Source organism: Carassius auratus, chromosome 30, assembly GCF_003368295.1.
Source record: "Carassius auratus strain Wakin chromosome 30, ASM336829v1, whole genome shotgun sequence".
NCBI lineage: Eukaryota > Metazoa > Chordata > Actinopteri > Cypriniformes > Cyprinidae > Carassius > Carassius auratus.
This window is the reverse complement of record NC_039272.1, coordinates 23,259,131-23,273,950: the sequence shown is the minus strand read 5'-3', so window position 1 is coordinate 23,273,950 and position 14,820 is coordinate 23,259,131. Positions and strand designations below refer to the sequence as shown.

The 14,820-nt window shown below is 36.0% G+C and overlaps 1 protein-coding gene across 14 annotated transcripts in view; it reads left to right on the top strand.

Moving 5' to 3' along the window:
• dnm1b (dynamin 1b) overlaps window positions 1-14,820 on the top strand; it is a 36,168-nt gene that overhangs the window by 13,055 nt on the left and 8,293 nt on the right. For 11 of the 14 annotated variants that reach the window (XR_003276635.1, XM_026212293.1, XM_026212291.1 and 8 more), the window contains exons 11-16: window positions 569-655; window positions 756-826; window positions 2,003-2,054; window positions 3,092-3,103; window positions 4,270-4,383; window positions 14,594-14,703. Coding sequence is in view for 13 of the 14 variants with exons in the window: in XM_026212293.1 (XP_026068078.1) it covers window positions 569-655; window positions 756-826; window positions 2,003-2,054; window positions 3,092-3,103; window positions 4,270-4,383; window positions 14,594-14,703 (446 nt within the window). In the remaining variant the exon portion in view is untranslated. The remainder of the gene's footprint in view (window positions 1-568; window positions 656-755; window positions 827-2,002; window positions 2,055-3,091; window positions 3,104-4,269; window positions 4,384-14,593; window positions 14,704-14,820) is intronic. The other 3 variants (XM_026212296.1, XM_026212294.1, XM_026212292.1) reach the window with 1 other exon arrangement.

The following is a 14,820-nucleotide window of genomic DNA, read 5'->3' as shown; positions in this document are numbered from 1 at the left end:
ATTTAACCCCTGAATAAAATATTATTATTAATATTATTAATTGAAGAAAGTTATTAAATATGATTAATAAAAAAAAAAAGAATATTTTTTTTCTGTGTTTGAATTGTAAATGGACTGCATTTATATAGTGAATTCAATTGTGGCAATATTTGGATTCACACAAAAATATCTCAAAAATATACATTGTTTAAATAGTAAAATATTGCATTTCCCAGAATACATTTCATTTATATTTAAAAAAGAAAAAAGAAAAAGGAAAATTCGAGAAACATTGTGCTAATGAGAATGGGAGGTTTGGTTAATTGTCAGCTAAATAATGCAAAACTGTTTCCCAGCAATTAAATTATTATTTTTACATTAGGCTTTATTTTCTTCATGCATATAACAATGTATTATTTTGGGAGGTGAATATCATTCAGACAAGTTTTTCCGTGAGCTCCATTCATGAACTGATAATCACTGAAATCTCTTTCCATTTGTCTGCAATAATAAGATTTGCTTGAACAATAAGCCCCGCTTATTGTCTCAGCCTTTGTAATTGATCCAGTATGTTTTTTTTTGGGGACAGCTGGCTCAGTACCCCATGCTTAGAGAGGAAATGGAGAGGATTGTCACCCAGCACATTCGAGATCGAGAGAGTCGCACCAAGACCCAGGTACCTGCTTACCCTCACAAATACAAGCTCATGAGGTAAAACCAAGCTATACTTTCAAATGAAAAATAAATAGTGACGGGTATTCTTTCCCTGCCATTAGGTCATGTTGCTAATTGACATCGAGTTAGCATACATGAACACCAATCATGAGGATTTCATCGGTTTTGCAAAGTAAGAACATTGTTATCCATTTACTAGCATTTACTTCATTTACTAACCCTCCAACATAACTGTGAGGAGATCACTGGGTTCATTGAAACTAATACTGAAAATGTCTTTCAATGACTGCTTTCTGCAGAGCTATTCAGAAGACTAAAGAACCATCATTAAATGAGCTAAGGCTAAATGTGACTGTACAGTCATTTTGCAGTTTAAAAGTGTCTGTCCGCCATACATTTCAGTTGATATTCTAATCTTCTATCAGTTTCGACCTTTATAAATCAAATCCATGGGATTTATTATTGAATCTGATCACCACTTTTGTCTGGTTTGTCTTATTGTGAGTTTGATAAAAGACTAGTATGTGGGCCAGCATATGCAATTTGTCTTTCCAGCTTTTGCAGTTTAATTGGTAAAGGTAGTTAACCAAAGGTTGGAATACATTACACTGCTTTTGTACAGATCTCTGGCTGGATTTGTAGTCTGGACAATGCTAGCTGCCAAAAGTCAGAGTCAGTCGGCAGTCGGAGCTGACCATATTCAAAGAAAATCGGTTAGTGTATGATGGACACCAACTCCAGTTTTTTTAGCTTTAGGCTGATTCCATCCGATCGAATGATGTCAATATAAGTCGATTTTAGAGCACATATTATTTTATTTAACATGCATCTCTTAGAATTGAGTCAGGTTTCTGCAAGAGTTTGTTGAGAATGACTTAAAAGCCATAGTGTGTGATTGTCAGTCATTTAGTGCATGATGACCAAAATTGGCAAGTCGTCCCCTTGGAATTATAAGGCTCTATCTGACATTTTTGTCAAAATTGAGTTATTCACATATTCTTGTTCTGTGACAATTTATTTACATTATGTGATGTTTTATTTTAAGTTGTGTACATTTTGGGATTTTTTATTGAAAAAACAAAAAGGTTCTATCTACAGAAGTCTATGGAACACAAAAACTTTAAAGTTCAATATCTCAAAACTACTCAGAACGCAGATAGAACCGTATAATTCCAAGGGGACGAAGTGAATAATGTTTAGTTTTTTTAAATGTCAGATGGTGACATTGATGACCCCCAAAATTCAAACTCATGCCAAATAGTCTTGTGTCTATTAGATTTCCATAAGATCCAGTTGTTTTGTGCTGTTTATAGATATAGATTTTTCTTCTTTCTGTGTATCACTTCAGTGCCCAGCAGAGAAGCAGTCAGATGAATAAGAAGAAGGCTGCTGGCAATCAGGTAAGCACAAGGCAGAATGAACAGATGCTGCGTCCTGCGTGCATCATCACACAGCCCGGACAGATGTTTGCTGCCTCACTCAAACATTACTTATGTAGGAACAGCAGGCGCAGCTCTATAATTGGACACTGCATCACTCAGTCTCATGTCATTTTATGAGATTTTAATGATTGAGAACAGTGGTGGGTGTTGTTTGTAAAATGTTCTTTAAAAAGTAAGAAATAATTAGGAAGAGCTTGGTTGAAAAAAGTGCTTCATTAGCCACTGGCAAACATGAATAACACAAAGAGTTTTTATTCATATTCGGTTTTTTATTGTGTCATGTTTTTGTGTTAGTTAGCTGTATTTTTTTAAGTTATTATTATTTTATCAAAACAACCCAACTGCAGTTTGATTGATATTTATTGGAATGCAGAATAAATAAAAAAAACATGATTTTTAAAAGTGGAGGTAGCTGTTTTTGCAGTTATTAAATAATATTTAGAGTGGCCATGCAATTACTATATATCTGATACATAAATCCTCTAGTATACCAAAATGTGAAGCTGAAGAAATGTTTGATAGAGAGGTTTCTGACAGTCATCTTGTAAAAAGAGAGAAGCCCCGTTTTTTGTTTAGATTTTAAAACTTTGCAGAGCATGAACAAAAATATTTTAACTAAATTAATAAAAATATAAGAAATTATATCTAATATGTGATCTGTTTAAAAAACATGGGCATGATAGGTCTACCTTTATTTTAGACTGAATTTCATAAAGCATTTTCCAGCAGTTTTTAAACTTCTAAATATATGTGTCATGATATCTGTTGTTATTCATCATGAATATCATGAATTATCTTACAGCAAGTTCTGTGTAGGTTTTTTGTGTGTCTTGTGTTAGTGCTGTGAACTAGTTACTGAACTATCCTAGCATCTTTCTGCTACTTTTGGATTCTGTACATCTTGTCTATTGTCACTGCTGCCTTTTCCAGTTTATAATTACCTATCTTAAACCCTGTCTTTGCTTCGCTACTGTTGCTATGCCAACGCGCCTCAGGATGAGATAATGGTAAGTGTGCATTGAGTGTGACCTCTTTGGTGTGTGTGTGTATGTGTGTGTGTCTGCTAAAACACATTGGCCTTTTAATATAAAATGGATTTGAAAATATAGCTTTGCATATTGATTATTGTAGTCCTCATTATGGTGTACTTGTTTAAGACAAAAACACAAATAGCTTTTTATGATCATTAATTTATCCTGACATTTTCCGGTAAAGTTGAGTGCTTTTGCACTGGAGAGGCTGCTGTGGAACTAAATAAGGTTTGCAGTGCAAAGCCATTGCACTCCTGAGAGCTGCAGCTCATCTGCTAGAGACGCAACGTTCATGAATTGGTTTCTCAGAGAACAAATGCTCTGAACAAATATACTGTAGTACACCTTGAATGCACTCTAGGTTACTTCGGGTAAAAAGAAGTCTTCTTGATGTAATGACAGTAAAGTCTGAAAGCGTACACTAATCAATCGCAGTAGACAATTGTGTACTAAAAGTTACAAAAATATTTTTTTACATTTACACCTGAAAATAAAGAGTTTTAAAGGCACACCAAATGCTAAAAAAACAGTTATTAACTTTTACCTTGTGTATTTTTACTTATGTTTTTTCTCATGCTAACCAAGTCTGCATTTTCTTGTAAAAAAAATACAGTAAAACCAACAATATTGTGAAATATAATTACAATTTAAAATAACTGTTTTCTATTTTACTATTTTTATTTTGTGGAAACCATGATGCATTTTCAGAAATCCTTTAAAATGACAGTATTTGTTTGACATCATTTTGATAATGAATAAATATATATAAAAAATAAAATAAAATCGTACTCTTCGCCTATTTTTTTAACTGCATAGGGTTTTGACTAATAGTTGCAGGCTTTTGGCTGTATTTGCAATGATCTTTTAATTTGTTCTTCTGTGAAATCCCACAATCGCATACATATAGTTTTCAAATGTATGATATTGGGTTCTGGATCACGTGATTCTGATTGGTCAATCAAAGCATTCTGCATTCAGATATTTTGTAATCATCATTAAACTGCATAATTGGTCATTTTCCCAAATTATTTCCTAGATTGCAGTGCAAGTTCCTCTTCATTATTGATTTATTGTCCATTTATTTATATATTTGTCTTAACAGTACATGATCCTCTACGTGCCATTTGTTTGCCTTCGTCTAGGTGATCAGAAAGGGTTGGCTGACCATCAATAATATTGGCATCATGAAAGGAGGAGCCAAGGAATACTGGTTTGTCCTGACCGCTGAGAATCTGTCCTGGTATAAAGATGACGAGGTGAGTGCCCTCTGTTTCTTCTGGGTTGTTTTTTATTTAACAGTGCTTTATCTGAAGCAACTCACAGTATAATTTCTACAGGGCCGGTCGCCCTGGAGCGCCCTTGTTTTCTTTTCTTTTCATATAATGGGCTCTGTATTTTAGTATTATTTCCACAAGAAGTAAGGCTATATTTAGTCTATTTCACAATGAAAGCATCTTATCCTACCAGTTACCCCATGCTGTAAATGCACCGCAACACTGGATCCAAGAATAGAGAATGGAGACGGATGAGGTCATACAGTATAAATGAGTGCAGAAGTTCTGTTTCTTATTTCCATAATGGCCAGGCATTTTGTCGTCTTGTCGGTCTGATCAAGCACAGGTGTTAGGATACTGTCGCGACCCCCACCCTACCCCCACTGTCAGTTCGGACCCGAGGCATGAGGAGAAGCAGACCAGGGGCTTCTGGGAGGGCTGCTCTGGGGGTTGGGAAGGTGGCATATGGTTTTCATTACCAAACATACCAGATTTTGGTCCAACACTTCCCAAAAGCCCTCGCTCTAGTTAGTTTAGGCATGCAGAGAAAGTCCTTTTAAAACAAAGGAGTTCCTGGTCCAAAATGACTTACTGTTCAGAAAAAAATATACATTTTGTATTGTTTTTTTTTTTCATTTAATCTCCTCGTTTTTAAAAACCACAGTTATGTCCTGCTTATGCCAAAACTATTTCCTTGTGGTCCAAGCGGATGAAATAAGAGTCCAAACAATGACAATTACATACAGAGAACAGACTTTTATTTTCCATCAAATCATCATTTCACTTTCCATCAAGTAAAATTTCTCTTTCTTTCTCTCTTTCTCTCTTTTTCTTTCTTTCGTTCTTTCTTTCTTTCTTTCTTTCTACGTTTACTCTTCTATAGATATCTGTTGTTTTATATGCATCTAACACTATATATACATATATATCATCTATCGTTATATAAAACATTAGATGTCTACATGTACATTTAGACATTTAGCAGATGCTTTTATTCAAAGCGACTTACAAATTAGGACAATAGAAGCAATCAAAAATGTCTATAGAAGAGTAATAATTTTTCTATTACGCATACTATAGATAGATAGACAGATACATACATGGATAGAGACATGATAGATGTATGTATAGAATTAAAAAAAAACATGAATAGATAGAGAAGCGTTATTTGTTTAACTTAAATATTTTAATATCTTAAATGATTTTTCTGCAGAGGAGATTTCTAAATGTCTCCTGGGAAAGTTTTGTCAGATTTAGCTAACTTCGCTGTGTAATCTGCTTCCCCAAAGACGCTTAAATACACAGACATTACTTAGCACACGAAGGCATGCACTTTTCCATGAGAAGACGTACAGAGACATGACGACTAGTTGATGTGTGTGCACCCCCCACACAGCCTAACCAATGTGCAGACTACTGTACAATCTCTACGCCCTGAACAGGTAGTCTGAACACTGGGAAAGCGGGGCGGGCATGACGCTTCACGGGGAGATGAGATGAGTCCAACAGCACTAAGGAATGAATGTGCACAAAACATTAAACATCACAACGTACACAATGATTATTCACAAATTTCACTTTTTGTGAGTATCACCACACCCTTTGCCAAAAAGCAAATGTTCTGTTATCCAAATGCTTTTTGGAAGTGAGCATGGAAAATTGGAGATGAGAAAGTTAATGTTTATTATTGACAACTGCTTTCAAATTCTCGCTCAAATGCTGTTGCGGTATATATATAACATGTATTATTGATATATGATAGTTCATATGTCCATTTCTGTTTGCCTAGCTGTGTGATAATATCTGTCTAGCCCTTGTCCCTCCTCAACTTCAGAATTTCAGATCTTTTTCTCCCACACGCAAACGATAAACACTTTAAAGGGAAAAGAAATACCTCAAAGTTCGTGCATCTCGGCCAATCAGATTTGGCATTAGATGTTCCGATCGTCCTCTGAAAACGTTCATCCTTCCCTTTCTCCTTCTGTCTCTCTTTTTCTCTAGACGTCCGAGTGTGTGAGATGCCAAAAGAGTGTTAGGTGAGTGGGGGAGGCGGAGGAGAGGAGGGTCCTTTAAAACCTCGGAGTGTTTGATGGTGGTACGAGAAGGCGAAGAATGTGGGTGGCAAGAGGCATTGGGTTTCCTGGCCCTTTCACCCCCGCCGACTCATAAAATCCATCTTAGATTAGGAGCAGAGTCTTTGAAAACAGATATACAAAATGATAAGATATGCAGCATTCGTTTGAAACACACAACGTCTTTCGTACTTTCAAATATGGGTTTTTCAGAATCGACGTGGCAGACTTTTGACTCCTGGAAGAGCAGAAAGGAGGGAGAGAAAGAGGTGGAGCTTTTTTTCCGTTTTCCCCCCGCCTTAATTTGATGGTTCTTTTCTTGTTAAACAGGAAGTGAAAGGTCAGAGGTTACAGAAGAGTAAGACGAGGAAAGCTGGTACTGATGAAGACCTGTCAGACTCAGCGATTGCTTTGAAATGTATTTCGGACATCTGTGTGTGTTTATGTGTGTGTGTGAAGGTGTGGGTGGTGTCGCTGACTTGAGTTCTTGGCATGGAGATGGAGGTGTAATATCTCCAGATGTGTCGTCCTGTGCTCTGTACCTCTCTTCACGCTGATATTTATTCTGAAGCTCACTTCCTCTGCTCGTACTGGATAAAGAGCTCTTTATACTGGCTTACAACCCCCCTAACGATTACACACATGCGTTTTGGTGTTTTAAAACATGACTGTAGACGAGGTGCTTCAGAAGTTAGGGCTGACGTTTAGGCTCACCACAGAATGTTCCTCTGAAATGCAGGAGGGTTCTTATTAAATGTGGAGATGGAGACATGGTGGGGACCTATAAACAAGAGGCATTCATCATCTGTTTGATCTGTCCTTGGGGTCGGGGGTTCCCCTTCCCTTGGGTTTCTGTGGACATTAATCTCTGAAACTGGCAGTTTAGATGGAAAGTTTATTGTCACAAGATGATACCGTCTGCCCTGTCAGTGGTTCTGAAGCCTTGTGTTTGAAAATCGATCTGAATTTCTGAGGTTGTTACAGGAATGTTCTGGGTTCAAGATAAGGTCAGCTCTATCCACAGTATCTTTGGCTTGCTGGCAATTACCACAATCATTTAGACTCGTTGATTAGTTTGTAAAAACAGGCACAAATGTGTTTACGGCAATGCAGTTACAATGGAAGGCTATTTGTCTTACGTGTCCATTTTTCTAAAACCTGAATACATAAGCCTTCCATTGATGTATGATTGTTAGGATAGGATAATATTTGGTGGAGATACAACTATTTGAAAATCTGGAATCTGAGGGTGCAAAAAAATCTGAATATTGAGAAAATCGCCTTTAAAGTTGTCCAAATGAAGTTCTTAATGTACACTACAGACCAAATGTTTGGACACACCTTCTCATTCAAAGAGTTTTCTTTATTTTCCTGACTATGAAAATTGTAGATTCACACTGAAGGCATCAAAACTATGAATTAACACATGTGGAATTATATATGGAATTATATACATAACAAAAAAGTGTGAAACAACTGAAAATATGTCATATTGTTGGTTCTTCAAAGTAACCACCTTTGCTTTGATTACTGCTTTGCACACTCGTGGCATTCTCTTGATGAGCTTCAAGAGGTAGTCTCCTGAAATGGTCTTCCAACAGTCTTGAAGGAGTTCTCCGAGAGATGCTTAGCACTTGTTGGCCCTTTTTCCTTCTGTCTGCGGTCCAGCTCACCCCTAAACCATCTCGACTGGTTTCAGGTCTGGTGACTGTGGAGGCCAGGTCATCTGGCGCAGCGCCCCATCACTCTCCTTCTTGCTCAAATAGCCCTTGATGCCTTCAGTGTGACTCTACAATTTTTATAGTCATGAAAATAAAGAAAACTCTTTGAATGAGAAGGTGTGTCCAAACTTTTGGTCTGTACTATATATTACTAATCAAAAATGAAGTTTTGATAAATTAATATCCTAATGATTTTTGGCATAAAAGAAAAAATTATAATTTTGACCCATACAATGTACTGTATTTTTGGCTATTGCTACAAATATAACCCAGTGACTTGTGCTCCAGGGTCAAATTTGTAGATTACATTCATACATTCTTCAGTTTTGACCATTTAAAGTTGGTATATATATATATATATATATATATATATATATATATATATATATATTAAATTCTAGAAATGACTGTAAGTTCATAAAGGTGTCAAAAAATTATAATGTACAGAATAGAAATGGATATTAATTTAGATATTAATTTAGAAATGGATATTAATTATAAAATATTATTTAAATAATGATAACCAAGGTGGCGGGACTCACTAGGACTTCACAAACTTCGATTGGGGCTGCAAGATGAAATTCTGATTTATATATTATTATTAATAAAATGTAGTAATACATTATAAAAAGGTACCATTTGTTAACATTCACTACATTAGCTAACATGAACTACTAGTTTTACTACTCCTTACTAACTCCTAATTAATGGTAATTGCAACACATTAATTAAAACATTAATAAAATCAAAAGTTATATTTGTTGATATTAATGGACCTGAGATCATTTGAACTAACAGTGAACAGTTGCACTTTTACTAACTAATGTAAACAAAGATTCTTAGATAATGTCATAAATTATTAGTTTTACTCTTTGTTAGGTAATATTACTTTATCCATGAACTAGCATGAATATTAAATATATTAAAATAATTATTGATATATTAAAATATTCTATCTTAAAATGCAATATGATAAATATTTTAACTTTTTTACATACTTTAATTTATTTATTTTGAAAACATGCAGTTTTTGAAATGTATAGAATTGCAAAATGAATTGTTTAATTAATATATCAACACTCCCACTTAATATCTTACCTTATATATAAGTGAGATGTTTATAAGTGGTTGTAGTATTTATATTTTTGATCAAAGAAACAAGAGGTTCCAATTGAAATGTACATTTTTTTCACAGCTGAAAAAAAAAAACTGTCAAACTGATTTATTTTGAATCATAATATTAATGATAATACAAATACAATGTGTTTACACTTTAAATGAATCATGGCCTTGGCACAGTCATCTTTATCATTTAAAGTTTGGTGCCTATGTGCCAGATATGTGTAATGATCATTCACAAAAAAAGAAAAATACATAAGCTCTGTTCCTGAATGTTAAACACACAGGCATCCTCTGTGGTTTTATGAGACTCTGCGTGTGATTCAACCTTTTTGTTTCCCCAGACTTGGGAGGCTCCCTGAAGTCTGTTATTTCTGGATATGGCTCAGTGGAGGAAAATTATCATACGTTTCAGGCTAAATTATTGAAACATAGACTAAGAATGCTGGTCTAAGAAAGGCACTGCCTCGAAACTGAAAGAAGACTGCATAAAGAAAAGAGAGATGAGGAATGGGATGAGATGAGATGAAACTAGCCCCTTATGCTTCAAGTTACTAATAATTGAAAGTAGTTAAGCTACAGTACAGTTCCTCTTTTAAAAGAAAGTGATTTGCATTAAGCCACTAAGAAAAAGATTCTACAATTACAACAAAGCGATTTAAAGGAACATTAAAAACAAATCTGATAACTAGTTATCTGATTAAACAAAGCAATTCACTATACTAACTGTCTTTTTACCTGTTCGATTATAACCTTAGGTTTTTCAGGTGCAAATGTATATCACATATATATATATAAACCCTTTCACACATGAGTTTAAAAAACAGTAATACAGCACTTGTTGCACTACATCACTACATCATTGCCAAATGGATCTTATTTATGAAAGCTACACTATATTTTACTGCAGCTACTATATAGCTATAAATTGGACTATCTGTGAATTTTTTTTAATATTTATACTTCATGTTTTTAACCACATTGTGACTTGAAGTACTTAAATTGCAATAAATGTTCATTAAAGAGGCCACACACGGTTTTATTTGCCACGACAATAACTGATATAAATGTGAATATTGTTGCTACTTTGTAGATTTTATATTTCTATCATATCTTTATAATAGAGTAATGACATGAAGTGTTGTTAAGTATAGCTGGCATACAGATCATTTTGTGTTGATGCTGAAATGCATTCCTCTGGTGGTTTGTAAGTAAGTTACTCTTCTAATATGTGGATGCTTCACACTGTGTTTTCTTCTGCACTCCCTCTTCTCCTCCTACATGCTTCAGTGTGTCATCTCTCTGCCCTCACTTTTTTATTCAAAAGGGATAAGCATCAATCAGAATGACAAATCAACTTTTTTCTGTCCCCTTTAGGTATCAGAGAAAAACACATACTGTAATCTTTAAGAACAGAGTTTAATTCACTTAATACAGGATTTCCATCTCCAGCTAGTGTGTGTTGCTGATTAAGTGTGTGAGTCATAAATCTGATACTTAGGTCCAATCCCAATTCTACCCCTTAACCCTTCCCCTTTCCCCTACCCGTCCGTTTTGCGCATTCACGTGAAGGAGTATGGGTGTCTCGATTGTCTTTTGGTTGGAGGGGTAGGGGTAAGGGGAAGGGCCAGATAGCCCTTCAAACAAAGATTTTTCGGGACCACAAAACCAAATATTTTATTTTTTTATTACAAACAGCGCAGTCATGGATCGAAAAATAATAAGCGTAAATCAAAACATGTAAACGTGTAAACACATTTAAAATTATATTGCACAAAACTAAAACATGAATTCAATGTTATTTTTTTGTGTGCTTGTGGTCTTTTCCCCTTTGCTCTGGTTTCCACGTTCTGCGCTTGCGTTTCTAAAAGTTGCAGTTAGAGTTTCATGTAAATCAGGGCAGGCTTCAGCGTCACCATTGGCCGCAAGTTCTAGATTGACAGCTGCTCCTCTAGCCAATCAGTCCAAGGGGGGGTTTACGTCACTCCAATGTGACTCGTGGCTGCTGTGGTAGGTGTGTGAAGTAGAGGGTGAAGGTGACACGGAGTGGCTTTTCAAATCTCTCCCGTCCCACTCCCGCAAAAAAAGAACCCGTCCTGTCCCAATCCCATGAAAAACAAACTGGGAAAAAATCCCGTCCCGTTTTTCGGAATGACTCATGTTCTCTCCCACTCCCATGTTGTATTTTTTTCTTTCTTTTTTCGGCCGGAATCTGTCAGTTACAGTGAAAAAATACAGCACAGATCACAGCATGCCCACTTTAGTTAAAGAAAAATTTAAAATGTAGTTTTTTTTTATGTAAATCATCCATTCTAACACACGTTTTCTATTTATTTTTTTCATTTGAGTGTATATTGCACTCTGAGAGTGGCACTCTCTATAGATTTATTTTTCATGCATGGAGTTTCTCGCTCATGTTTACATGACCAAGACGACAGAAACCGCATCTTGTTTTCTTTAATTATTTTACAGAACCACAACGTTTTGTTGGTATTCTGAGTGCACACAAATATACGTATTCGGATTCGAAAGATTTATCACTTTTATCTGTATGACCAAAAATGACGGAGTATTTTAAGAGCAAGTGAGAGCACCGTGCCTCCATCTGTCCTGCTGTTCAGTGTCCACACACACTTCAATAGCGCACATTTCTGTAGGTCAACATTAGATTGAGTGGCCATATAAAGTTATTACTACATACATCTTTTAGATGAAAAGCTTTATTTGAGGTCTATGAATGGTAGGTGGGCTTTTGGATGCCCTGCCCGATATAGGCTACTATTACCACATAGACCAGCCGTTAAGTACAATTGAGTTCAAAATTAAAATATAAGCCTACAGTTTATACTTTATTTATTTAAAAGGTAGGCTAAATTTGTGTAGAAAGTTGGGGATCAAACTGTTATTACGATTCCAGGTCCCACCAAATTTTTTTCCTGTCCCTTCCCAATCCGATGATTAATAGTGATTTTGTTTATAATCAATGTCAGCCTCTATAGTGTGAAGATGGATAAGCAGCATCAGCAGGCAAATCCCGGACGATCTCAGGAAATTAGTCTTAAATATTTTGTTAGTGGGTGACTGAAGCATTCCCTTTGTGTGATATTTAATGCGCATCTTATTAGTACTGCTTCTAGTCGAACGCGCCTAATGCTGCTCCATGTGAAAGCGCGCAGGTGATGGAGATTTACCACTGATTACACAACCGGCTTTACTGACAAGATAAATTAAACATTGTGTGTGATTTGTCGTGCAGCCCAACTGCCTAAAATATAAAGTATTGCTCATTAAACCAAACTAACAAAATTTGTGTTAACAGGCTAGATATCGGCCCACTCGGTCTACGTAGAGCTTGCAGAAAATATCATAACACACGAAGGGAATGTTTCTGTCACCCAATAACAACATATTTATGGCTAATTACCTGAGATCGTCCGGGATTTTCCTGCTGACCCTGGTTATCCATCTTCACACACACCTACCACAGCAGCCACGAGTCGCATTGGAGTGACGTCAACTCCCCCTTGGACTGATTGGCTAGAGGAGCAGATGTCAATCTAGAACTTGCGGCCAATGGTGACGCTGAAGCCTGCCCTGATTTACATGAAACTCTATCTGCAACTTTTAGAAACGCAAGCGCAGACCGTGGAAACCAGAGCAAAGGGGAAAAGACCACAAGCACACAAAAAAATAACATATGAGCAGGAAACCAGATTTTATTTGAGTTCTGAATTCATGTTTCAGTTTTGTGCAATATAATTTTAAATGTGTTTACATTTTTTATTTAAGCTTATTATTTTTCGATCCATGACTGCACTGTTTGTTATTTAAAATATTTGATCTTTGCTTATTATTTTTCGATCTGTGACTGCAATACATTTGGCGGGATTCTATTCCCATACACAACATATGTCTGATCAGGGCGATAATTGTCATAGACATTGATGGGGCCTAATCCCCCCAATTATTAGAAATCGCTAAACCATTCTCTCAAATATTGCCTATCCGAGAGAGAAAGAGAGAGAGAAAGAGAAAGAGAGAAAGAGAAAGTTTACTTAAAAACAGCAATTTTTATCCTCTTGCTGCTGGAAAATATAATGTAACGAATCAGTATTTAAACTGTATTTAATAAAAGTCGTGGGGCAGCGTTAACAAGTTATTTTCTCCTGGATGTGTGAACTGCGCGATTTTCGATATGTGTGTGTATCAATAAGCAGCTCATTAATCCAGAACAATAATTAAAAGCTCTAATGCACACCAGTATATGTGTGTATTGTAAGAGCTAGACAATGAATAATGATGTGTGACAGCATAGTAGTGGTGTCCCAATTTTTAGGGGAATATTTTCTCCCCTACACACTGTTTCAAGGGACAAGGGGAAGGGGTAGGCGAAGGGGAAGGGGAAGGGGTAGTGTGCCATTGCAGTCTTCCAGTGTGGAATCAATACTCACATCACAAGTACTTGTTAACCCTTTAGTGTTATAGGTGATGGGACCGACATGTAAGCACTAACTGTTGTTTAATTCCTTTGAATTTCTAAATAGGGGTTCTATTATGCTTTTTGACTTTTTCAACTTTAGTTAGTTTGTAATGTTGCTGTTTGAGCATTAAAAACATCTGCAGAGTTACAAAGATATTTTATTTAACACTATGAAGAACGACTTGTTTGGGCTTCAGTCCTTTTTTTTTTGGATTTGTTTTTTCACAAATACCGATGAATGGGACGAGACCTGGTTGAGCTCCACTACAGTGTTATCACTATGTCGGAGATGCTAGCTTTCCCAAACAAACTTAGAGTGGTTACAATCATTGGGGTTTAAATCAGGCTAAAATTGGTTTGATATTGGTGCAATATTTACACTGAAGCTTTCAGGCGGCTATGGTAAGGGGCATGACATTTCCCAACCAGGCCCAGCTAGCCAATCACAGCACATTTCATATTTCAGAAGGCGGGCCTTCATTTGATACAGGAACTATTCGAGCCATTCATGCCAGACTGGGCAGAGAGGTGTTGTAATAATGTAAAATATGTGAAAAATAATGTATTTTCCAAACAATCTCGTATGAGAGCCTGTTCTAGCACACCCCCAAAACAAAATCAAGTCTTTGTAAAAGAGCTTAATAGGACCCCTTTAAGTATTGTATTCTGCTTATGCTATTTAGTTAATGGAAATACAGGTTCAGCAGATTCAACTTGTTCAATAGGCAGTCCCTGATCTTGAAGTGTTCTCTTTTGCTTTGTTTCATTAACTTTTTAATTGTGCTCTTTGCCCTCTGCAGGAGAAAGAGAAGAAGTACATGCTGCCATTGGACAACCTGAAGCTCAGAGATATAGAGAAGAGTTTCATGTCCAGCAAGCACGTGTTTGCTCTCTTTAACACTGAACAAAGGTTCGAAAAAATATTTTACTCACTGCAGAGCTTTCAAAAAAGAAGAAATACATTAATATACTTAATGCAAAATTAATCTGAATATAAACTGAACAAGAAGGTGGCTAGCCGCACACT